At 41.0% G+C, this 25,445-nt stretch overlaps 1 protein-coding gene and 1 long non-coding RNA gene across 3 annotated transcripts; both read right to left on the bottom strand.

The window, feature by feature from the left end:
- Positions 1-214: 214 nt before the first annotated feature.
- Positions 215-24,598, bottom strand: LOC147323087 (protein kinase C and casein kinase II substrate protein 3-like). 2 transcript variants are annotated; one of them, XM_086303239.1, is made up of 10 exons: positions 24,078-24,364; positions 22,859-22,929; positions 22,608-22,764; positions 22,121-22,356; positions 19,823-19,978; positions 19,291-19,466; positions 19,080-19,200; positions 2,713-2,780; positions 1,799-1,878; positions 215-975 (listed from the first exon to the last, which is right to left on the bottom strand). In XM_086303239.1, exons 2-10 carry the CDS (start codon positions 22,913-22,915, stop codon positions 863-865), a joined length of 1,164 nt encoding a protein of 387 aa, XP_086159365.1. In that variant the 5' UTR covers positions 22,916-22,929; positions 24,078-24,364; the 3' UTR covers positions 215-862. The 2 variants fall into 2 exon arrangements, with proteins under 2 accessions (XP_086159365.1, XP_086159363.1); XM_086303237.1 differs by lacking the exon at positions 24,078-24,364 and adding an exon at positions 24,405-24,598 and having other exon boundaries at positions 216-975.
- Positions 3,236-19,025, bottom strand: LOC147323088 (uncharacterized). Its single transcript, XR_015130699.1, has 2 exons — positions 18,301-19,025; positions 3,236-18,171 (listed from the first exon to the last, which is right to left on the bottom strand). It is a non-coding gene; the product is annotated as an uncharacterized LOC147323088 (long non-coding RNA).
- Positions 24,599-25,445: the final 847 nt, after the last annotated feature.

The raw sequence follows: 25,445 nt of genomic DNA, 5'->3' as shown, positions 1-25,445 counted from the left end.
ATGGAACAAAAGGAAAAAACATCCAAAGAAGAGATTTGAATGTTCTTCAAGAAGCCTGGAGAAATCTTCCAGATGACTACTTAACACGAAGGTTTTCCTGAGAGTTTAGGCAATGTTGAAGAATAAAGGTAGTCACATCAAGTATTGACCTTGAGCTTGTTAGAGTTGTACAAACATTTATTTCTTTATTATTATTGCTTTTTTTCAAGATAATTAGAGGTATAGGCTTGGTTTTTACCATATATACCGGTACTGTATTTTCTGTATTTCAAAATCTGCACAGAGATTATTCTGCTCAGTCAAGTAAGAACCACAAGCAACAAAAAGTAGGCGGCAACAAAATAGAACAGAGGAAGAGATTACTTTTATTTTGATAATTCCTCCTGCAATCAAGCAATTTTCTGCGCTTAATATTGAAATAGGCATTAACATTGCATGCACACATCATTGTAAACTTGCACTTGTGTAAACCCCAACAATCACTATCAGCTTCATCTGTATTACAGTGATCTAATGACTGAAGATATTTATTTACTGAGGCAGTAAATAAATATCTTCTCTTATTTTCTTGTGTTTTCTCTTAACATGCAAACACACTCACACATATGCACATCCAGCAGAAACAGTACATTCTATTCTCTCATAAGTTAATTCATATTGAAGATGTACTTTAATCAAGTGGGTTTCGATATTAAGGCCTTAAACATTAAAAAAATGTCTGAGAACAGATACTATATGACACAAGCTCAACATCAGTGTGACAACATCTTAGACGATAAATAAGTGGTATTTATAAAGAATTTAAAAACCAAGTCTTTGTAAGAAAAAGGTTCAGGGCATAATATGTTGAACAGTGTTAATATCACTCTGCAACTTCAACATAATTAGCTGGGTAGAACCCCTCCTTCCCACCGCTCAGTGCTCCTCGGCACCAGCCTTGATCGTCCTCTTCCTCGACCTTCAGGAATACCTCACCTGGCATCAAACAGAACAAAACTCAGTTCAGTTATGGGCATACAACACGGTGAAATTAATGTTAATTAAGGCAAAAAATTCAACTGATGTTGTAAAGACATATTTCAAAAGGAGATTGGAGTCATATATATAAAAGAATATTAGAGTTTGGACATCTTGCTGTTACACAGCACTAAAATAAACAAGCGTGGAAGTGTGCAGGGAATAAAAACACACATCTGTTTAGGTTTCATGTTGGCTTAACTGACAGTAACAGTTGTTTTTTGCTCCATGTGTCATCCTGCGGTTCAGATATGGGTTTCCAGGCAACCTTGCAAATGCTGTCTTGTGTTTTTCTGATTTCGGCACCCTAGGGCAGTGGGTCCTAACCTTTTTCTGGTAAGCCACATGCACACAGTCTATTAATTTCATGATCCACATTGCATGCTTTTTTGGTGTATCATTCAAGAGATAATAAAAAAAGATCCAAGTTGAATTTAGTGAAATAATGATCAGCATAAAAGCATTAACAAGCTCTTGTTTGTTTACATTTTTATGCACAAATCATATTAATTCAGCTTAATTTTACTCCATACTTTTCCCGTGGCCATTTACAAGTTATTAAAATGAAACTACAGCAGCATAAACCATAAAATATCACATTAGTAATTCCACGCAGCACACTTGTGTTCACCAGCCCGTCTATCATCATTTTAGAAGGACTGATTACAATTCTGTCCTCCTACGCGTATTTATGTTGATGTGGCGGTTGTAATTTGGCATAAACATCTTGCCTTTACACCGAGAATAAAATGGCGTTGTTGCGTCACACTGTATGTGTCACCTGCTTTAAAGGACAGCTCATCACCCTCCTCTCCCACGTAGTCGTACAAAGCTCGCACCTTCACACCCCCAATCATCACACTAGGAGGAGAGGAAAAGTAAAAACGACGAATATGAATCAGGCGGAAAAATGTATTGTCCACCTCTGGATCATTATTATTTATTCAGACGTGAAAAAGAAAGTTTTCACAGGACTGCATAGCGTGAATAACTAACTATACCCTATGATTCAGCAACTTGTAGAATTACCTTCAGCAGCAATAACTCAAAGTAATCATTTTCTGTGTGACTCACATTATTGCAGAGGAATTTTGACTTAATCTTTTTTACAACCTTGCTTCATCTCATTGAGGTTTGAGAGTATTCATTTATATCCAGCTCCTGTAAAGATCTGCCACAACGTTTCAGTCAGATTTTGACTGGACCATCGCAACACCTTTGATTCTTTTCCTTTTCCGCCATTGTTGTAGATTCACTGCTGTGCGTAGGATCGTTGTCCTGTTGCTTGATCCAGCTATCAGACAGATGTCCTTACATTTTACTCTAGAATACTTTGGTATTCTAGTTCATGGTCAACTCAATGTCTGCAAACTGTTCAGGTCCTTTGGCTGAAAACAAACCCAAAAAAGCACACCTCCACCAGCGGTGACAGTTGATATGAGATGGCAATCCTTCCAAACAAGCCATACTTTTCCAATTGTTCAGTCATAAACTTTAACATTTAACACGTTAAGTCCTGTAGCTTTTTGATTTTTGCAGGTGATAAACTTACTGATGAAAAATTAAGCAAATGGTTACTTGATTTGGTTACTTGATGGTTTTTGGCTGCTAATTATGTTCTTAATTCCTATGGATGGTGTAGATAGTTTTTTACAGAACTGTATAAAAGCACACACACCACTTGGGGTAACTTACGGTCGGCTTTCCTTTCCTTTTTGGTCTCTCTTCTTTCGCTTGAGCTTTTTTACTGGTGGGACCCATTCCTGATGTAACATGAAAAAGAATATATAGGTTAACATGTAGCTCCCTGACAAAAACTGCAAAAAAGAGCTGCAAAAACACAATTCATGGCTCTGAATTCAAAACACCTTGCATATTAAAATTCCCAAATTTACAGTAGAAATTAACATGTTTACCACCTAGTATTATTGTTTTTATCAGCTAATTTCCCCTTTAATTATAATTGCCGAGATGATGTTTTTAAAAGAAGGCTTAAAGTTGCGCATTATTAGCAGTGACGGTTGGTGATAACTAGGCAGCTAACTGTCTGCTAGGCTTCATCTCACTGAATGAAGGATATAAAAAAAACAACAACAGCAATAGAATAATATTAAACACAAAGTGAACCCGTCTTCCTTCATTAAATAGGTTCTTTTAGATGTTAAGGAGGAATAGACTTAACCAGGCTGGCGGAGAATGAAGACAACCGGACACCTGCTGCAGATGGGGAATCAGTGAACTTTTATTGAGACAGAGACAACCTCTCAAAAACAGCTCACATCAAGAGATTCCAAATATTTGCTGTGAGGATGGGTATATATTCTCTAAAACTTACAGGAGGGGGTTGTGAGGAAAGTGCTGCATTAGCAGAAAAACAACTCCATAAAAGGAAAGCGGCCTTGGGTGTTCTAGTCTCTTCGCTTCTTATCGCTCTCAAGGCCAAAGTCGTGAGCACACATTTTTATTACACAGTTGCACAGTAACTTTAAAGCTGAACAATATTTAAAGCTGAATAATGTTTGGTTCAGATTATATTTTCTTCAAATCCCCCTTTTGACCCATCTTAAATGGGTCAACACACAAAAATAAGTAACAATCAAAGGAACACAGAGACGTGTCGAAGCCTGGCTCGAAAAACTCCTCGGGTCTTTTCATTTGTCTTTATCTGTCATTGCAGATGAGGAGAAAAGAGTCCAGGCACCACCCTGCCCAGGGGTCGGCTGCAAGCAGTCTCGGTTCCCGATGAAAGCAGTAACAGCTGTCCTGCACACAAGGGTACAACGAGTTAGTGCAACCAGGGTAGTGACACAAAATTAACAGTTCCTGTAACTCAGCAACCAAAAAGCATAAGTAATGATAAAAATGTGGAGAGTACAGAGTATACTATAATAATGAGAGATATAAACGTGAAAATGTGAAAGAATAAATCAACCGTAAAATAAACTCAGAACGGTAACTGCTAAGGACATTCAAAAGTGAATATGGTAAAACTGGAGAGGAAGTGGTGGGCAAGACCCTAGGGGCTACATTTGTCAGATTGGGACTGTCAGAAGGGGGCGAAGCTTTTGAACTTGAAGGTGTCAGAAGTGTCGGGGGCCCTTCACAGATCAGGATTATGCCAATGGGAATGAGACCCAGGGCCAGGAAGCAAACAAAGACGCAACATCTTTGCCTGCCTGTCATTTCAGGGGGAAAGGGCCAAGACATGTTTACTTAGCTTGGATGTCGTCTATTAGAGGATGATGGGGCACAGAAAGGTGGTCCAGTTCCCCCCACCTCGCCAAGGGCGTGTTCTAGGAGTTAAAGAGCAACAACCTGCAAGCTGTACCAAAAAATCTTCATAGTCCCACCGGAAAATCATAAGAGTAATAAACGATTCAGCTCAACAGACAAGTATCATGTTCAGGTTTCTCCAATCATTAAATCACTATTATTGCCACAATTTGCTTTATTCACCCTTTGGGCAATGAGAGAGAGAGAGCCCCTAATGGCCAGTTAGTGGGCTCTAGGTCAAACTGTCCCCAAATTTGTTATCTGTTATTATTACTTGTTGTCATGTCACTTGTCTGTTTTCTACTGCACCCCTCTCACCAAAGCAAAGCAAACATTAGCAGCACATTGACCGTAGTCAGACATCCTCATTCCATAGGTGCTATAAAACATTTCCTGTAAAAGAATCACAGTTTTCAAGACAGGGTGTGTCTCCCCCAACACTCTCACCAGAATACAGTGTAATAGCATCCCCAACTCCTAACCCATAAACACCGTTTCTTCACACATCCGCCCAGAAATCCTGTAATAGAAAAACATTAAAACTGTAACCCTGTAGGGAAGAAAATGTAAATGGTAACGCTGCGCAGTTACCTCTGTAAGCAACACAAGACACAAAAATGGCATTTACAGGTTCACTCATCCTCGAATATTTTGTCATCCTTCTACTCCTGTAAAAGAAACCCACATAAATTCATCCACCCTTTTATCCTATCTAGGTGGAGGTGGTTAACCTTGAGTCATGGTCAAGTCTTGTCATCTTTTACCAGTCAGTCCGTTTGTTTTTATTCCCAGTCTTTCATCCATTCATCCGTTCTTTGCTGATAGTGAAACCTGTTGTCGCATCTAGTTTCCACACTCAGCAAAATGACGTCATCTCAAAAAGAAACAAGAACTTGAGTTTGGATTACCTCGCCGAATCCTTTTTTAAACAGGGACTCTCGTTTCTAATTGTCCCCACAAGTGTTTCCTCCAGAACCCATTTCAATGCGGAGAAACTCACTTACAACAATTTTCTCGCCGACGTGTAATGCTTGTAATTTCCGATGTGCAGATCTGCTTAAAGAAAAGATTCACAAACAAAAATCAGTAAACATAAAACAAAATAAAATGAAAAATAACAAAAACAAAATGCAGACGCCCGGGTCTTAGGACTTGTCACTGAATATTCTTCCCATCAATAAAAATACCAACCTAAACCTACACAGAGTCAAATCAACACCACCTCAACCTTTTCATATTCATAAACCTATATGTTTTGCGTTCGTGAAACAAAATTGAACCATTAAGTAAGTTGAGCTCTTGAAATGTTTTAATTCTCTTAATTCTGACAGTTTATTTCAAGACTTATTCAATGACTTTTATTCAACTGCTACTTGGTCACTCGACTTTTACCTGTTCAAATTGCCTAGGGTTCAACAAAGTCTAGATCCCCGTTTTCATGAAACTTGAACGGTGTACGATGATTTACTTACAGTAATTTAGAATCATCACTCAACCTAGCTCTACTACTGGCACTGCGTGACTTTTCTCACACTGGAAACCAGAATTTAGCACAGAACTTTAATGCCTCAGGCAATCGCGTTCAAGGGCTGCCCCCCCTTCTCTTCTTCTTTGTCCGTGTGTTCCTCCTTTATTAAATCTCCATCACAATGACGTGGCGCTCTGAAATAAAACTCACACTGTTAATTCCTCGTTTTCACTCTGCACCACTGCTCAGAGTGTTTTCTTTTCTTTTTAGTGTAGAGTAAACAATTAAGTCGAGGCCTTAAGCCCCAGATATCTCGCACGGGCATCATTTTCATAACCAAACCGCTCCGGACTCTGCTCCCCAGACCACACAAATGCCCTCTGGGCTTATTATTATAGCAAATTCTGTATTTGACTTTGTTGTGTGCAGCATTGAGCCTTTGTCAGTAAAGCATTCTTCATTGCAGCAGCTGGAGCATTGTGTGTCACTTCTTAGTAAATTAAATCAACATTTTGATTTTAGTGCATGGGTATGTATCAGTTTTTACTCCCTCAACAAGTGCATAAGTGTTCATGTGTGTGTTTCCCTTCATTCTAAGTAGGCGCATGCAGAAGTGTGTGTTCGTGTGTTGGTATATGTTTGTGTTCATCACCTTCCTGTTCTGTAGTTTAGGTAAACCAGCGGCCTGACGCATGGCCTAGGGTCCTCCCCTCCTCTTTGGGTCTGTTTATGTTGTCCTTACTTTGCTCCACGGCCTTCTGCAGCTCTGCTGTTCGGCTCTTCTCAGAGGTCAGCATCCTTCTGCTCACCGTCCCTTTTCCTCCGGGCTTAATGCGCGTCTCGTCACAGCTCTGTCAGCTGACGCAGCCTGGGAATTTCCCCCGTGTAATGAAACGGGCTTTAGGTTTAGTGCTCTCCGTCTCTGCTGCATGAGATCACTCTTTTGCAGCACTGTTGACATCCTCAAGTTGTTGTTGTGAGTCCAGCTGCTGTGGCCTTCAGGGGTCAAAGGGTCAAAGATGGTCGCGGAGAGGGCAACGATGGTAGAGGGGAGGGTAGGAGTCCAGGTCAGCTTCGGCTTTCAGAAAAAACAAAAACAAAACAAAACAGGCGAACAGGAAAATGATGTTGTGTTGGCTGTGCTGTGTTGGCTGTGTTATCCCGAGAGGGGAGAAACAACGAGATCTCGTCTCCCCCCTTTTTTGTTTTTGTTTTTTTTTTTTTTCACCATATAATCAACTCATAACCCCTCAAGTTGACAGGACAACACAGGTACGTGTTAAAATTCTTAAGATCCTGTTTAGAAACCTAAAAAGGAATTTCCTATCATTCAGTAGTCATTTGTCTTAAACAATCAACAAAAACATGTCCCAAGTCGACCCTTTTAACCACTAAATTTGTCGTGTCCTGAAGGATATAAAAAAAACAACAACAGCAATAGAATAATATTAAACACAAAGTGAACCCGTCTTCCTTCATTAAATAGGTTCTTTTAGATGTTAAGGAGGAATAGACTTAACCAGGCTGGCGGAGAATGAAGACAACCGGACACCTGCTGCAGATGGGGAATCAGTGAACTTTTATTGAGACAGAGACAACCTCTCAAAAACAGCTCACATCAAGAGATTCCAAATATTTGCTGTGAGGATGGGTATATATTCTCTAAAACTTACAGGAGGGGGTTGTGAGGAAAGTGCTGCATTAGCAGAAAAACAACTCCATAAAAGGAAAGCGGCCTTGGGTGTTCTAGTCTCTTCGCTTCTTATCGCTCTCAAGGCCAAAGTCGTGAGCACACATTTTTATTACACAGTTGCACAGTAACTTTAAAGCTGAACAATATTTAAAGCTGAATAATGTTTGATTCAGATTATATTTTCTTCAAATCCCCCTTTTGACCCATCTTAAATGGGTCAACACACAAAAATAAGTAACAATCAAAGGAACACAGAGACGTGTCGAAGCCTGGCTCGAAAAACTCCTCGGGTCTTTTCATTTGTCTTTATCTGTCATTGCAGATGAGGAGAAAAGAGTCCAGGCACCACCCTGCCCAGGGGTCGGCTGCAAGCAGTCTCGGTTCCCGATGAAAGCAGTAACAGCTGTCCTGCACACAAGGGTACAACGAGTTAGTGCAACCAGGGTAGTGACACAAAATTAACAGTTCCTGTAACTCAGCAACCAAAAAGCATAAGTAATGATAAAAATGTGGAGAGTACAGAGTATACTATAATAATGAGAGATATAAACGTGAAAATGTGAAAGAATAAATCAACCGTAAAATAAACTCAGAACGGTAACTGCTAAGGACATTCAAAAGTGAATATGGTAAAACTGGAGAGGAAGTGGTGGGCAAGACCCTAGGGGCTACATTTGTCAGATTGGGACTGTCAGAAGGGGGCGAAGCTTTTGAACTTGAAGGTGTCAGAAGTGTCGGGGGCCCTTCACAGATCAGGATTATGCCAATGGGAATGAGACCCAGGGCCAGGAAGCAAACAAAGACGCAACATCTTTGCCTGCCTGTCATTTCAGGGGGAAAGGGCCAAGACATGTTTACTTAGCTTGGATGTCGTCTAATAGAGGATGATGGGGCACAGAAAGGTGGTCCAGTTCCCCCCACCTCGCCAAGGGCGTGTTCTAGGAGTTAAAGAGCAACAACCTGCAAGCTGTACCAAAAAATCTTCATAGTCCCACCGGAAAATCATAAGAGTAATAAACGATTCAGCTCAACAGACAAGTATCATGTTCAGGTTTCTCCAATCATTAAATCACTATTATTGCCACAATTTGCTTTATTCACCCTTTGGGCAATGAGAGAGAGAGAGCCCCTAATGGCCAGTTAGTGGGCTCTAGGTCAAACTGTCCCCAAATTTGTTATCTGTTATTATTACTTGTTGTCATGTCACTTGTCTGTTTTCTACTGCACCCCTCTCACCAAAGCAAAGCAAACATTAGCAGCACATTGACCGTAGTCAGACATCCTCATTCCATAGGTGCTATAAAACATTTCCTGTAAAAGAATCACAGTTTTCAAGACAGGGTGTGTCTCCCCCAACACTCTCACCAGAATACAGTGTAATAGCATCCCCAACTCCTAACCCATAAACACCGTTTCTTCACACATCCGCCCAGAAATCCTGTAATAGAAAAACATTAAAACTGTAACCCTGTAGGGAAGAAAATGTAAATGGTAACGCTGCGCAGTTACCTCTGTAAGCAACACAAGACACAAAAATGGCATTTACAGGTTCACTCATCCTCGAATATTTTGTCATCCTTCTACTCCTGTAAAAGAAACCCACATAAATTCATCCACCCTTTTATCCTATCTAGGTGGAGGTGGTTAACCTTGAGTCATGGTCAAGTCTTGTCATCTTTTACCAGTCAGTCCGTTTGTTTTTATTCCCAGTCTTTCATCCATTCATCCGTTCTTTGCTGATAGTGAAACCTGTTGTCGCATCTAGTTTCCACACTCAGCAAAATGACGTCATCTCAAAAAGAAACAAGAACTTGAGTTTGGATTACCTCGCCGAATCCTTTTTTAAACAGGGACTCTCGTTTCTAATTGTCCCCACAAGTGTTTCCTCCAGAACCCATTTCAATGCGGAGAAACTCACTTACAACAATTTTCTCGCCGACGTGTAATGCTTGTAATTTCCGATGTGCAGATCTGCTTAAAGAAAAGATTCACAAACAAAAATCAGTAAACATAAAACAAAATAAAATGAAAAATAACAAAAACAAAATGCAGACGCCCGGGTCTTAGGACTTGTCACTGAATATTCTTCCCATCAATAAAAATACCAACCTAAACCTACACAGAGTCAAATCAACACCACCTCAACCTTTTCATATTCATAAACCTATATGTTTTGCGTTCGTGAAACAAAATTGAACCATTAAGTAAGTTGAGCTCTTGAAATGTTTTAATTCTCTTAATTCTGACAGTTTATTTCAAGACTTATTCAATGACTTTTATTCAACTGCTACTTGGTCACTCGACTTTTACCTGTTCAAATTGCCTAGGGTTCAACAAAGTCTAGATCCCCGTTTTCATGAAACTTGAACGGTGTACGATGATTTACTTACAGTAATTTAGAATCATCACTCAACCTAGCTCTACTACTGGCACTGCGTGACTTTTCTCACACTGGAAACCAGAATTTAGCACAGAACTTTAATGCCTCAGGCAATCGCGTTCAAGGGCTGCCCCCCCTTCTCTTCTTCTTTGTCCGTGTGTTCCTCCTTTATTAAATCTCCATCACAATGACGTGGCGCTCTGAAATAAAACTCACACTGTTAATTCCTCGTTTTCACTCTGCACCACTGCTCAGAGTGTTTTCTTTTCTTTTTAGTGTAGAGTAAACAATTAAGTCGAGGCCTTAAGCCCCAGATATCTCGCACGGGCATCATTTTCATAACCAAACCGCTCCGGACTCTGCTCCCCAGACCACACAAATGCCCTCTGGGCTTATTATTATAGCAAATTCTGTATTTGACTTTGTTGTGTGCAGCATTGAGCCTTTGTCAGTAAAGCATTCTTCATTGCAGCAGCTGGAGCATTGTGTGTCACTTCTTAGTAAATTAAATCAACATTTTGATTTTAGTGCATGGGTATGTATCAGTTTTTACTCCCTCAACAAGTGCATAAGTGTTCATGTGTGTGTTTCCCTTCATTCTAAGTAGGCGCATGCAGAAGTGTGTGTTCGTGTGTTGGTATATGTTTGTGTTCATCACCTTCCTGTTCTGTAGTTTAGGTAAACCAGCGGCCTGACGCATGGCCTAGGGTCCTCCCCTCCTCTTTGGGTCTGTTTATGTTGTCCTTACTTTGCTCCACGGCCTTCTGCAGCTCTGCTGTTCGGCTCTTCTCAGAGGTCAGCATCCTTCTGCTCACCGTCCCTTTTCCTCCGGGCTTAATGCGCGTCTCGTCACAGCTCTGTCAGCTGACGCAGCCTGGGAATTTCCCCCGTGTAATGAAACGGGCTTTAGGTTTAGTGCTCTCCGTCTCTGCTGCATGAGATCACTCTTTTGCAGCACTGTTGACATCCTCAAGTTGTTGTTGTGAGTCCAGCTGCTGTGGCCTTCAGGGGTCAAAGGGTCAAAGATGGTCGCGGAGAGGGCAACGATGGTAGAGGGGAGGGTAGGAGTCCAGGTCAGCTTCGGCTTTCAGAAAAAACAAAAACAAAACAAAACAGGCGAACAGGAAAATGATGTTGTGTTGGCTGTGCTGTGTTGGCTGTGTTATCCCGAGAGGGGAGAAACAACGAGATCTCGTCTCCCCCCTTTTTTGTTTTTGTTTTTTTTTTTTTTCACCATATAATCAACTCATAACCCCTCAAGTTGACAGGACAACACAGGTACGTGTTAAAATTCTTAAGATCCTGTTTAGAAACCTAAAAAGGAATTTCCTATCATTCAGTAGTCATTTGTCTTAAACAATCAACAAAAACATGTCCCAAGTCGACCCTTTTAACCACTAAATTTGTCGTGTCCTCACTTAATCCTCAGACCAGTGTCTTTGTCTTTTGACGTTACGTTGTTGTCCTGCAACCCAAAGCGTTTAATTGTCAGTAATGTATAAACTATATCATTTAAAAACAGGTGTATGTTAAGTGTCGCTACTTTAACCTTGCATGTACGTGCACATGTATGTAAGCTGTTTCTTCATTGCATGTATGGGTGCGTCTGTATATGGGTTACTTTAACTTTTTCTCAAACGAGGCATTTCTCTAACACGCACATGTGTCTGTTCCTCACCCTTCTCATATCTTTCTCTGGTTGTGTGTGGTTTTATTTGTTTCAGTGATTTACCAGGAACATCTTTTCCTTTTCTCCATGTCTTCCGCCAGAGGTTAACACTGGTGAGATTCAGGGACACAGCACCCAGAGCAGTTCAGCGAGAAAAACCCGCCTCAAACTACATTCTCTCTTTTTTGTTTTACCGGGAGGGGTGAGGACAACTCTGGTGTCCAGCCGTGAATTTTAGCCAAAGCTTGGCCTGTCTTCTGCTGCCGTACTCAGGCTTCCAGGTTAAGAAAAAACACCTGTATGAAGACACTAAACATACATTTAGTATTTGTATAAACATAACTGCCTAAATCATTGAACTCTTGAGGAGGGTGTATTTCAGAATCAGAATCAAAATCAAAAACTTTATTGTCATTGTCATGAGACCGACGACATTAAGAATGGTCCCCGATCATTGCATCATCCCTAGTAATATCAAATATAAAAAAACAATAAAATTCAATCAATAAAATAGATAGAATACTTAAAATACTAAGTATTCCCACCGTCATGCTTCAGACCGTGCATAGATTAACACAAGAGTGGCATGGTGGACATTTTTGTAGTATTCAGATGTGTTATTGCAGTTGGATAACAGCTGTGTTTGAGTCTATTAGTCCTTGCTCTGATTGCCCTGTACCGTCTGCCTTAGGGCAACAGTTCGAACAGGGAGTGGCCAGGATGTGAGGTGTCTTTTATGATGTTTTGGGCCTTTTTAAAACAGCGGGCGTTGTTTGACTCTTTACTAACTTTAAAACCCCACCATAACAATTTCTCACTGACAAACTTCTATGCATCCATTTAAACATGCGAAGCCAGCACAAAATCACACACATACCCCTACAGCAAAGCTTTAACATAACCACAATGCAACTCCTCCCTTAAACGGGAGAAATCACCCTGAATCAACCAACTCTATATAAAACGTCAAACAAAGATAAACCACAAACATTTCTACACTTCTGTGTCTTCCACGCAGCACAATAGGCAGAAAAACACCGATTACTCACAGTCTACAACAAAAGAAAAACCTGCTCTTTTCACAACTCTCACAGCTAAAGTCAAAACTCTTACCCAGTGCCTCTGAAATAATAAAAAAATCACCAAATACTCGATTACTCTTTCCACTCGCTCCCTCTCACTCCCTTCTTCCTCATACAGCATACACGCTCGCTCCCGCGGACCCGCTCGGCCCCGCGGGCTCACTCGGCCCCCACCTTTTTTCTCTCACAGAGACAGAGAGAGACCCTTTTCCTTTTTTTTTTTTTTTTACTTCGGTCTATCTGCACAGAGTTTACCTCATCTCTTTCCTTCTATGGGCATGCACACTTCCTGTCTCACACACACAGCCCCTCTCTCAGAGAGAGCAGAAAAGAGTTTTTCCTTTTTTCAACACTCAGGAGAAATTCAACAGACAGTTTATACCACTATTTTACACTTTATTTACACACACCGGTAATTTATGTTCTATTTACACACGGGCCCGCATAGACATATGCCAGAAGAGGTTACCCCTAACTTTTTGACTAATTTAAAAGCACCTATATCCCAGGCCTAGCCTTGCTGATCAATACATACCTCGGGAACGCCCTCCCGATAGCACTCGAATTCCTAAGAAAACACCATATGCCAGAACAACTTTATCTCACTTCTCTATTTCTCTGCTGGTGTTGCTAAATTTTTGACTAATTTAAAAGCATCTTTCAGCTGTTTTCCTCAATGACTCTTTCTGCTTTTTTGCTTCTTTAGGCTGGTGTGTGGAGTTGATGACTGTCTCAACACATGTTAATTGTTCTCCCAATGTGCTAAGAATAACACCGGGACCCCAACCATCATCATTAGTTTCTCGATCTAATTCTCCATCCATTTTACTGTCAATGGAGGAGTGTTCTTTTATTGCTTTTAAAGGAGAATTTGGGCCAGCTGGGTTTCTGCCTCTGTTAGGCACTAATCAGCTGGGGCGCTGCTTTAAAGGTGAGTCAGCACTGAAATATCCCTTCAGGTGTTACCAAGCTTCTACCAAACCGGAGTCTGGCGGGTAACCTTGCCTAGAGCTTCCTGATAGGGGTGCTAGTTGGTTGTCACCTTGTTCACACGTCTCATTCACACTTCATACATTACCTGCAGTCACTCATTACCCTCCTTATGTATGTAATAAATGTGTAAAAAAATTCTATGTGTGGTGTATTATTTTAACCAAAAGAGGAACCTAGTTCCTTTAATTGTGTAATCTGTGAACAACGGAGAACCAAACTGTCCTGCCCAGTGTTCCACAGCAAGCATTCAGCGTGTATTTATGTGTGTCCAATATCAAACAGAACATCAAAACATTTAAAACACTAAAATCATCGGGGTTTTAAGAAGAGATCCGTTTTCTCCTATTGATCAAAGGGACCCCTCCTATGGACTCCAACCAGTACTTCTCTTTTTTAAGTTTTAGAGGATCTTTTCTAATAAAGTCCTCTGGGCCTTCCTAACCCTTCTGTAGTTTAGAGAATATTACTAAAAAATATTCTCAAGGCCTTTAACCTTTTAATTTGTTTAGAAAGGCGTTACTAATAAACCCTTTCAAGGTCCCAGACCTGCTGAGGTATGTATCCGACACCGGAGAGCAAACCCGTCGGCTGCAACCGTGGTCAGACCTCAGTTCACTCTTATCTTTATTCACTTATTCACTTATTTCTTATTCACTTATCTCTTATTCACTTGTCTGATTCTCAACAAGCCTTAAGTAAGCCAGACAATTTTGGTTATGAATTACTAGGAGTTTGGACACTAAGTATTTTTATAATGTTCAATATAGCAGAAATAAAAGGTCTGCTTACCTTGTTTTTTGTGTGTACACAGCTTTTGTCCAAACTCCGTTCACTCAGACCACGGCCGATGTCCTCCCTCCCGTTCCAGTTTGACCTGGAGCGGATCCTGTTCGTGACGCCAATTGAAGGATATAAAAAAAACAACAACAGCAATAGAATAATATTAAACACAAAGTGAACCCGTCTTCCTTCATTAAATAGGTTCTTTTAGATGTTAAGGAGGAATAGACTTAACCAGGCTGGCGGAGAATGAAGACAACCGGACACCTGCTGCAGATGGGGAATCAGTGAACTTTTATTGAGACAGAGACAACCTCTCAAAAACAGCTCACATCAAGAGATTCCAAATATTTGCTGTGAGGATGGGTATATATTCTCTAAAACTTACAGGAGGGGGTTGTGAGGAAAGTGCTGCATTAGCAGAAAAACAACTCCATAAAAGGAAAGCGGCCTTGGGTGTTCTAGTCTCTTCGCTTCTTATCGCTCTCAAGGCCAAAGTCGTGAGCACACATTTTTATTACACAGTTGCACAGTAACTTTAAAGCTGAACAATATTTAAAGCTGAATAATGTTTGATTCAGATTATATTTTCTTCAGTCCTCACTTAATCCTCAGACCAGTGTCTTTGTCTTTTGACGTTACGTTGTTGTCCTGCAACCCAAAGCGTTTAATTGTCAGTAATGTATAAACTATATCATTTAAAAACAGGTGTATGTTAAGTGTCGCTACTTTAACCTTGCATGTACGTGCACATGTATGTAAGCTGTTTCTTCATTGCATGTATGGGTGCGTCTGTATATGGGTTACTTTAACTTTTTCTCAAACGAGGCATTTCTCTAACACGCACATGTGTCTGTTCCTCACCCTTCTCATATCTTTCTCTGGTTGTGTGTGGTTTTATTTGTTTCAGTGATTTACCAGGAACATCTTTTCCTTTTCTCCATGTCTTCCGCCAGAGGTTAACACTGGTGAGATTCAGGGACACAGCACCCAGAGCAGTTCAGCGAGAAAAACCCGCCTCAAACTACATTCTCTCTTTTTTGTTTTACCGGGAGGGGTGAGGACAACTCTGGTGTCCAGCCGTGAATTTTAGCCAAAGCTTGGCCTGTCTTCTGCTGCCGTACTCAGGCTTCCAGGTTAAGAAAAAACACCTGTATGAAGACACTAAACATACATTTAGTATTTGTATAAACATAACTGCCTAAATCATTGAACTCTTGAGGAGGGTGTATTTCAGAATCAGAATCAAAATCAAAAACTTTATTGTCATTGTCATGAGACCGACGACATTAAGAATGGTCCCCGATCATTGCATCATCCCTAGTAATATCAAATATAAAAAAACAATAAAATTCAATCAATAAAATAGATAGAATACTTAAAATACTAAGTATTCCCACCGTCATGCTTCAGACCGTGCATAGATTAACACAAGAGTGGCATGGTGGACATTTTTGTAGTATTCAGATGTGTTATTGCAGTTGGATAACAGCTGTGTTTGAGTCTATTAGTCCTTGCTCTGATTGCCCTGTACCGTCTGCCTTAGGGCAACAGTTCGAACAGGGAGTGGCCAGGATGTGAGGTGTCTTTTATGATGTTTTGGGCCTTTTTAAAACAGCGGGCGTTGTTTGACTCTTTACTAACTTTAAAACCCCACCATAACAATTTCTCACTGACAAACTTCTATGCATCCATTTAAACATGCGAAGCCAGCACAAAATCACACACATACCCCTACAGCAAAGCTTTAACATAACCACAATGCAACTCCTCCCTTAAACGGGAGAAATCACCCTGAATCAACCAACTCTATATAAAACGTCAAACAAAGATAAACCACAAACATTTCTACACTTCTGTGTCTTCCACGCAGCACAATAGGCAGAAAAACACCGATTACTCACAGTCTACAACAAAAGAAAAACCTGCTCTTTTCACAACTCTCACAGCTAAAGTCAAAACTCTTACCCAGTGCCTCTGAAATAATAAAAAAATCACCAAATACTCGATTACTCTTTCCACTCGCTCCCTCTCACTCCCTTCTTCCTCATACAGCATACACGCTCGCTCCCGCGGACCCGCTCGGCCCCGCGGGCTCACTCGGCCCCCACCTTTTTTCTCTCACAGAGACAGAGAGAGACCCTTTTCCTTTTTTTTTTTTTTTTACTTCGGTCTATCTGCACAGAGTTTACCTCATCTCTTTCCTTCTATGGGCATGCACACTTCCTGTCTCACACACACAGCCCCTCTCTCAGAGAGAGCAGAAAAGAGTTTTTCCTTTTTTCAACACTCAGGAGAAATTCAACAGACAGTTTATACCACTATTTTACACTTTATTTACACACACCGGTAATTTATGTTCTATTTACACACGGGCCCGCATAGACATATGCCAGAAGAGGTTACCCCTAACTTTTTGACTAATTTAAAAGCACCTATATCCCAGGCCTAGCCTTGCTGATCAATACATACCTCGGGAACGCCCTCCCGATAGCACTCGAATTCCTAAGAAAACACCATATGCCAGAACAACTTTATCTCACTTCTCTATTTCTCTGCTGGTGTTGCTAAATTTTTGACTAATTTAAAAGCATCTTTCAGCTGTTTTCCTCAATGACTCTTTCTGCTTTTTTGCTTCTTTAGGCTGGTGTGTGGAGTTGATGACTGTCTCAACACATGTTAATTGTTCTCCCAATGTGCTAAGAATAACACCGGGACCCCAACCATCATCATTAGTTTCTCGATCTAATTCTCCATCCATTTTACTGTCAATGGAGGAGTGTTCTTTTATTGCTTTTAAAGGAGAATTTGGGCCAGCTGGGTTTCTGCCTCTGTTAGGCACTAATCAGCTGGGGCGCTGCTTTAAAGGTGAGTCAGCACTGAAATATCCCTTCAGGTGTTACCAAGCTTCTACCAAACCGGAGTCTGGCGGGTAACCTTGCCTAGAGCTTCCTGATAGGGGTGCTAGTTGGTTGTCACCTTGTTCACACGTCTCATTCACACTTCATACATTACCTGCAGTCACTCATTACCCTCCTTATGTATGTAATAAATGTGTAAAAAAATTCTATGTGTGGTGTATTATTTTAACCAAAAGAGGAACCTAGTTCCTTTAATTGTGTAATCTGTGAACAACGGAGAACCAAACTGTCCTGCCCAGTGTTCCACAGCAAGCATTCAGCGTGTATTTATGTGTGTCCAATATCAAACAGAACATCAAAACATTTAAAACACTAAAATCATCGGGGTTTTAAGAAGAGATCCGTTTTCTCCTATTGATCAAAGGGACCCCTCCTATGGACTCCAACCAGTACTTCTCTTTTTTAAGTTTTAGAGGATCTTTTCTAATAAAGTCCTCTGGGCCTTCCTAACCCTTCTGTAGTTTAGAGAATATTACTAAAAAATATTCTCAAGGCCTTTAACCTTTTAATTTGTTTAGAAAGGCGTTACTAATAAACCCTTTCAAGGTCCCAGACCTGCTGAGGTATGTATCCGACACCGGAGAGCAAACCCGTCGGCTGCAACCGTGGTCAGACCTCAGTTCACTCTTATCTTTATTCACTTATTCACTTATTTCTTATTCACTTATCTCTTATTCACTTGTCTGATTCTCAACAAGCCTTAAGTAAGCCAGACAATTTTGGTTATGAATTACTAGGAGTTTGGACACTAAGTATTTTTATAATGTTCAATATAGCAGAAATAAAAGGTCTGCTTACCTTGTTTTTTGTGTGTACACAGCTTTTGTCCAAACTCCGTTCACTCAGACCACGGCCGATGTCCTCCCTCCCGTTCCAGTTTGACCTGGAGCGGATCCTGTTCGTGACGCCAATTGAAGGATATAAAAAAAACAACAACAGCAATAGAATAATATTAAACACAAAGTGAACCCGTCTTCCTTCATTAAATAGGTTCTTTTAGATGTTAAGGAGGAATAGACTTAACCAGGCTGGCGGAGAATGAAGACAACCGGACACCTGCTGCAGATGGGGAATCAGTGAACTTTTATTGAGACAGAGACAACCTCTCAAAAACAGCTCACATCAAGAGATTCCAAATATTTGCTGTGAGGATGGGTATATATTCTCTAAAACTTACAGGAGGGGGTTGTGAGGAAAGTGCTGCATTAGCAGAAAAACAACTCCATAAAAGGAAAGCGGCCTTGGGTGTTCTAGTCTCTTCGCTTCTTATCGCTCTCAAGGCCAAAGTCGTGAGCACACATTTTTATTACACAGTTGCACAGTAACTTTAAAGCTGAACAATATTTAAAGCTGAATAATGTTTGGTTCAGATTATATTTTCTTCATGAACTAGACTGCTCTGCTATTTTCGTGGGGTTTTCACGTTAATTTAATTATCTGACAAATAGTATTGCTCTGCCATCTACAACAGGTTTGCCCTCAAGTTCTGGTGAGTAAAAGTTATTTTATTTGTATTTTAGCGCTAACATACCGTGTCTGTGATTCAGCTAAACTAGGTAGCATTAGCTGATAGCTTAGCACTCTTGCTATTAAACTAAATATAAGACCTTTCTAATATAAAAAACTGCAACAGCCAAAACGTTTCATAAGTGGATATTTATTGTGGATACACTTAAGGTTATGAAATTTGTTTATATGTATAGTATATGTATACAAAATATCGACATAAACACAATAGACTCAATTAGTATATAGTGTTTATGTCACACATAGAATAATACAGCTGTTTACATGTCTGTGTACCTCAATCTTTGGCCAGTCGGTGGGCATGCCTGGACCGTGATTGTTCTTCCACCATTTGAGATCATCTTGCTCATCAATGGCCATTAAAGTTTGGTGGAGCTCACTGTAAACTGCCTTGACACTGGCACAAAGATGAAAAGACAGTCAACGCTACCACTTATGCTAATAAGTAATTTGTACACATAAGCATTCAAGGATTCAAGTTGCTCACCTTTCATTGTTGGTGACATCCAAGTGTCTATGGATGGACAGGAAGACTTGCTTGAGAAAGCTGATCCTCTTCCTCTCCTCTTCCTGCGACTCTTCAAAAATGGCTTCCATCTCCTCCATATATCGAGGTGTGTAGGTCGACACGTCCTCCAGGATTTTCTCATATTTATCTCTAGCCTGCAGGCAGAAACAGCTGCATGATGCAAAGTTGAGTATCCTCCCCAGGAAGAACCTCCGCTGTGTGGCTTTAACAGAGAATCTAATACGTATAAATCATCTGATGCTCTCTGCTGTTCCCATGCTGTGCTCCATAAACACTGAGCAGAGTAACAATAACACATCTCCATAGAAGGAAATTGCTTGGAACAAAAACTGAAGGCTGGGGCTCGTGTTTAGAATTTTTCAACTGAGTAAATATCAGCAGATATGAGTCGTGAATAAGAAATGGTGAAATTAGAAGTCCTATCAATGCATCCCTAATTAAACATGCGTGACTGAGTGAAATGTTGCAATGATTAAACATCTCTCCTCACCATTTCCTTCTCCTCCGTGGCCTTCTCTCTGGCCTCAGTCATCTTCTGCTTTTTCTCTTGGCTCATCTCAGAGTTTTCGTTTGCTTGCTTTTCTTTCTCCAGAGCTGCTTGCTCCCTCTGACAGACCTTGTGGTATGCAACTCGAACCTTCTCCAGCTGTTGAATATACATTTGCATGTAAATATTATTTATTTGATGGAAAACAGATTTAGTAAATATGCAGTTTTTAGCCAGATTCTTTCTTCTTCATTTTTTGCTGAGAGTTAGATTAAAAAGGTTAAGGCCACTTACATCTATCATTTAAGTACAAAGCTTTTGCCACGATTAGTTTATCTTTGTACTGGAACTAAACTGAGCTTAACTACTGTTGATCTGCTAAAAAGTAAATAATAAGGTCCATCCACTATAGCTAGTTAGTTGCATTACATCATTTTTATATACAGGAAAGTCAGATAAGTCAATACTCAGATTTCACCAGGAAATAGTCTGTGTCCAAAAGGTTTCGGTGACTCTTCAATTCAATTCAATTCAATTTTATTTATATAGCGCCAAATCACAACAAAAGTCGCCTCAAGGCGCTTTGTTGTTGTGTACCTGCCTGCCTTATATGACAGAGCTGCTTATAAATTTGAATTCTCTGCTGTGAAATTCAAGGGTCAGAATTTGAATAACATAAAACATCAATAACATAAAAGCATGGATCCATCTCTTATCAACCGTTCAAGCTGCAGGTGGTGTAACGATGAAGGGGGATATTTTCTCATCTCTTTTTGTGCCTCTCGTGCCATTTGAGCGATGTTCAAACACCGCAGCATACCTGAATATACTGTTAGTGACTATGTTCATCTCTTTATAACCACAACATTGCCATCTGGTTTCATGAACATAAGAATGTGTTTACTGTACTCAGACGGCCTCCACAGTCACCCAATTTCAGTCCAATAGAGCACCTTTGTGATGTGATTGAATGGGCATCATGTATGTGTAGCCCAAAAATCTGCAGCCACTGTGTGATGCTATCGTGTCAATGTGGACCAAAACCTCTGAGGACTGGGAGTCAGCGAGTACATATTAACATTCTACTACAACAAAGCTACAGCTACAGATTTGTTGATGAGCTGATGATAAGATCGATCTATTTCATGCCTTTTTCAGTTATAATTTCTTCAACACTTAGCTAGTATCATCAGAAAGCTGTAAAAATCCGTTTTTTCAAGGGGGGTACAGGACAACAGGGCAGTTGAGTGATGACAGAGACAAAGGGCTCAGGGCGAATTCAAACCCAGGACTCTGTAATTTACTTGCAGCATACCATCTCAGCCTGAGATGCTAACCTAGCACACAGTTGTTATTTAGACTGGTCAGAACGACATCATAGATATCCTGATATCACGTCATGTAACTAGTCAAAGTGGTATATTGCTACTTATAATGTTAATTTCAATCAAACTTACTAAATACATATTAAAATGATTTGTCATAGTGTTTATTCAAATGGTTATTAGCATAATAACCAATCATAGCAGAGCAACCCTCTAGCTGAGCCGATCTACGACCGGCCCTCTCATTTCTTTAAATAAAACAAGCAGCTAGTCAGCAGCTTTGGTCTAACATCTGATATGGAGTTCCTCATAAAACCACATCATCAACAAATGTGGTATAATGTGTTTCTTTTATTTCTTATCAAGGAGGGAGGGCCATGGAGCCTATCCTCACTATTACTGGGTAGCCTGGATGGGCTTCCAGTCCATCACATGGAGCTGAGAGCTAGCCAACCATTTATACTTAAATGTATGGTTACAGCCAATTTAGGATCACCAATAAACCTGTCTTTGGACTTTTGGAGGAACCCAAAGTACCTGCAGAGAACCCATGCAAGCACAGCAAGAACATAAAAGATGCAGCCGGCTGGCAGATTTGGACCTAGAACCTCTTGCTGTAATATTTTCCCAGCAAACATTGTCCCTTGGGGCCTGTGTGGGACAAGTGTGGGTTTGCTGGACAGGGCGTACACTGGCATGTTTGCTGGGTTACTACCTTGAAAATGAAGCCAAATCTCTTTTTTTCTATTTTTCTGCTAAGTGAAGCTAACAGGCTGCTAGGAAAAAGAAACATTTCAGGTCTTCTTGGGCAGTCTTCATCTGCGTGTCTGATATATCTTGTGTTTATTTCTTAGATATATCTTTCATTTGCTGATTAAGAAAATGACATTGCCAAAAGCTAAGAGGACATTCAGCCTGTTTGGTATTGCTAGACCATCATTATAAGTTCACAGTGGTGGATGTATGTGTGCTGCACCTTCATAAGCTTCTTGGACCAGGGTTTCTGCGCACGTGAAAAACTCGTATTGGTGTCGTAGCTCTCCCTGAACCCGCAGAAGATTTTCTTTGGAAAGGTCTCCTTTTGCCAGGTCTTCACCCGGACTCCCTCCTCTGAAGTTAGCGACTGCGAAATGGAAGAATGGAGCGCGGACAAACGCTCAGTGGAGGTGAAGAAACACTGCCATGCTCTCATGAGGGAGCCATAAAGTGGCCCTGAGGAAGCAGGAAAAAAATAGAGGGGATGAGGAATGAAACAACACAGGGTGCAGTGATGAGTCATGGTACTAATAAAGAAATAATGACCTTAATTTTTACACTGAAATTTCAGGCAAGCACAGATGTGCTCATAAAATAAAAATCAGTACTAATTTTGACTTTGTGAGAACAGAGATGGTGAGAAAAGGCCTGGGAGTGTCTGTTTTTAAGCCAACATGTCTTCCCATGACATAGCTTCTTATACTTACGAGAATCCACTATGGACTTCCACTTGCTGCTCCACTGGCTGAGCTGCTGGGCGTACTGTTTTTCTACCTTTGCTCTCTCCATGAAGCAGGCCACTATGTCGTTGCATGCCTGGAAGGACCGTTCAGTTCGATGCACTGTGCGTACATAATTCCCTGGCTGGTAGGAAAGCAGGAAAGATGTTGATGATATGTGAGAATAACAATTTTTTCGAGTAGGCACACCTACTCTTAACCATAAATATAATCCTCACCATCCAGAAACTCTGTTTCCTGGCATCCTCGGGAGGCTCTTTGGGAAGGCTTGCCATTATTGGGAGCACGTCTGTCTCATAAAGCAAAAGATTTGTTATAGAAGATAGTTGCTAGACTGGTTTGGATACATAGCAGGCAGAGAAAGAGAGTTTTTATTGGCAGGCAGAAGACGTTGATTATCATTGCAACAGGTTGGACGTCTGCACTGTGTGATGTGTACAGTTTCCTAGTAAACAAAACCGCTCCCCCTGTATGGGAAGTGCATCTGACAGAAACAAAAACTGACAAAGCTTTGTAGTTGTGTGTTTGCTTATGTCATTGTCATCACAACTTGTACAGTTTTGTGTAATTTATACTGTACAATGCCCAGATAACCCCTACTTGGAGTCTTCCTGCACTATTAAGGGGAGTGCCGTTCCAGTGGCAGACTGGAATTCACAGGGGTGGGGATCTGCCAGCAGGAATAGAACAGCTGCTCTAACATTCTTCCTGTTGCCTTCCCAAAATAAACAGTGCGGAAAGGTCATCTTTCCCATTTGCTCTGACTAATACAGGCCCTGTTAGTACCAACAGTCTCCCACTCTGACTCTTGTTGCCATTCAGTTCAGAGATCATGTCTGCAAGAGTGCAGAGGCAGATTTCTGATCTGGCAACAAAAAGTGTGATTTTAATGAAATAAAGTGTCCACATAGCAGCCATATTTGCACCGCATGTTATGTATGACCCATTGGGCAGACAGAAGAAGAGAAACTGAACAGAAGAAGGCAGATGTATCCACAAATTTGTCACAATCTGGCTTCTGTCTGTCTGGGTAGCGCGTTGACACATGGCTGGCTGAGTAATATGAAAGTGACTAACCACACCTCATCACAAGACTCAGCATGACTGAGAGTCAGACTCATAGCTTCTTTTCTATAGATAGCTGGTATCCGTACTTGTATTATCTTGTTTAGACTTAATTTTTCTCACTTTCTATGAGCTCCTACAAGGTTAAAAAAAGTCCCCCCAGGCGCAACCTAGACTTGCTTCATCTTGACTCTACTGTTCATGCAGAGGAAAGGAAGAGAAGCAACAAGCGAACAAATGTGAACAAGTTTTAAATAGTTTGTCAGACATATGCATTCAAGTATTTTAACTCTTAAAAACTCGCATTCGCAAGCCAAGAAAGCATTAAAAGTGGCAGCAGAGCACTCATGCCAGGGAGCAACCAGCACTTACATTTCTCTCTGAATCACCAGTGATTACTCAAGTGACCACTTGTTACTGTAGTTCAAGGGCTGCTGAGGATTTCTCTCCATGACTATCTCCCCCTCTCCCAGTGTGCCTCTCCTCCTCTAACACATGCTCCTCTCCCTCTCTCACTGACCCAATTTTCCCTTGGCATTTAAAGTTACACATACACGTTGTTGATCGCAAAGTGGGTGTGAAACGCAGAGAAGCCAGTAGGAAGAGAAAAATAATGTTAAACAAATCAGAACATTTGCATGGTAGCTGATTCTATGCTAAACAGCTTCAGGGCAAACAAATGAGGAGGACGAAACTTACCTTTCTCGCTCTCCTACCCGTCAGCTGTGCTTCTAGTTTGCAGTCATGCTACGACAAACTATTCTTCCTCTTTTTCTTCTGATCCTTTACTTTAGCCCCATCCTTTTTCAGCTTGTTTAGCTCTTCTCCCCCTCTGTGACTATCCCCGTCTCACTTTCTTTCCACTCTGTTATTAGAAAAACAGCTGGAAGAAACTCCCCTCCTTCTTTCTGCCCTGCCTGGCCCTCCCTCTGTCTCTCTCAATATGGTGCTAATGAGATGCTGAACCTTCATTTTGACTGTTCACTGGTCACAGAATCATGTCAGTGTGGCACACAGTCATGTGAGCCTATTAGTGAGAGTGTGACAGCAGGAGGGGGGCTAGGCAGAGGGGGGCTCCCGTGAACTGCCACATTAGCCCTATGCTCCACCGTGACCTGCCCTTCTCTCTGGTCGGGCCTAGAAAGAGAGTACAGCATGCAGCATGTTCACCTACTCACTGTTTATTCTGCCCTGCACTCTTTTGGATGCGAGCCAGGAGTGAAAGGAGAGCACCAGTGTCATCCAGACTTACACTCTATTCACTGCTGTCTCTAGCTGGTCTCATTGATTTGCTGAGGCTTGCTGGAAACAGTGGAAACTGTTGTGAACACAACATTGGCATGTTACATTTTCAAACACAGCTACGTTTTGGCAGTTTTAAATAAGTTATAAAACAATATTGTGATTGATTTGGAGCCTATGGTAGTCCAGTTATTCTTATTCCAGTGCTCATTTTGTTCTTTTTTTAGCTCTATTTGGTCAGTTTGGGAAATTTCTGTCTCTTTAACTCCTTGCCATTAATATTGCCTGTATGCTTTTTGGTGCACAGCAGGTATTGGACTGTACAAAAGATGCCTTTTGTGCCTTATGTACACTGATGCCTGCTCTGTTCTGTGCTGGGGTCTTTCTCAAGCTGCTGCAGAAGAGATGCACATTGGAAGGCAGGAGGAGGTCTCAGAACAGATCCATGACATCAAATATAAATTGCTGCAGATGGAAATAACCACTGTAACAATAGCA

Source organism: Aulonocara sp. 'chitande type north' Nkhata Bay, linkage group LG8 (genome assembly GCF_057382095.1).
Source record: "Aulonocara sp. 'chitande type north' Nkhata Bay isolate Kocher_YH1m ecotype deep benthic linkage group LG8, A_spYH_male_GT1.1, whole genome shotgun sequence".
NCBI lineage: Eukaryota > Metazoa > Chordata > Actinopteri > Cichliformes > Cichlidae > Aulonocara > Aulonocara sp. 'chitande type north' Nkhata Bay.
This window is presented reverse-complemented; position numbering and strand designations above follow the sequence as displayed.

Coding starts and splice junctions, on each gene's coding strand:
- LOC147323087 (XM_086303237.1), bottom strand. CDS start 22,915: ATGGCAAGCCTTCCCAAAGAGCCTCCCGAGGATGCCAGGAAACAGAGT. Junction 22,765..22,858: donor GGAAACAGAGTTTCTGGATG/GTGAGGATTATA, acceptor CTTTCCTACCAG/CCAGGGAATTATGTACGCAC. Junction 19,201..19,290: donor GATGTCACCAACAATGAAAG/GTGAGCAACTTG, acceptor TCTTTGTGCCAG/TGTCAAGGCAGTTTACAGTG.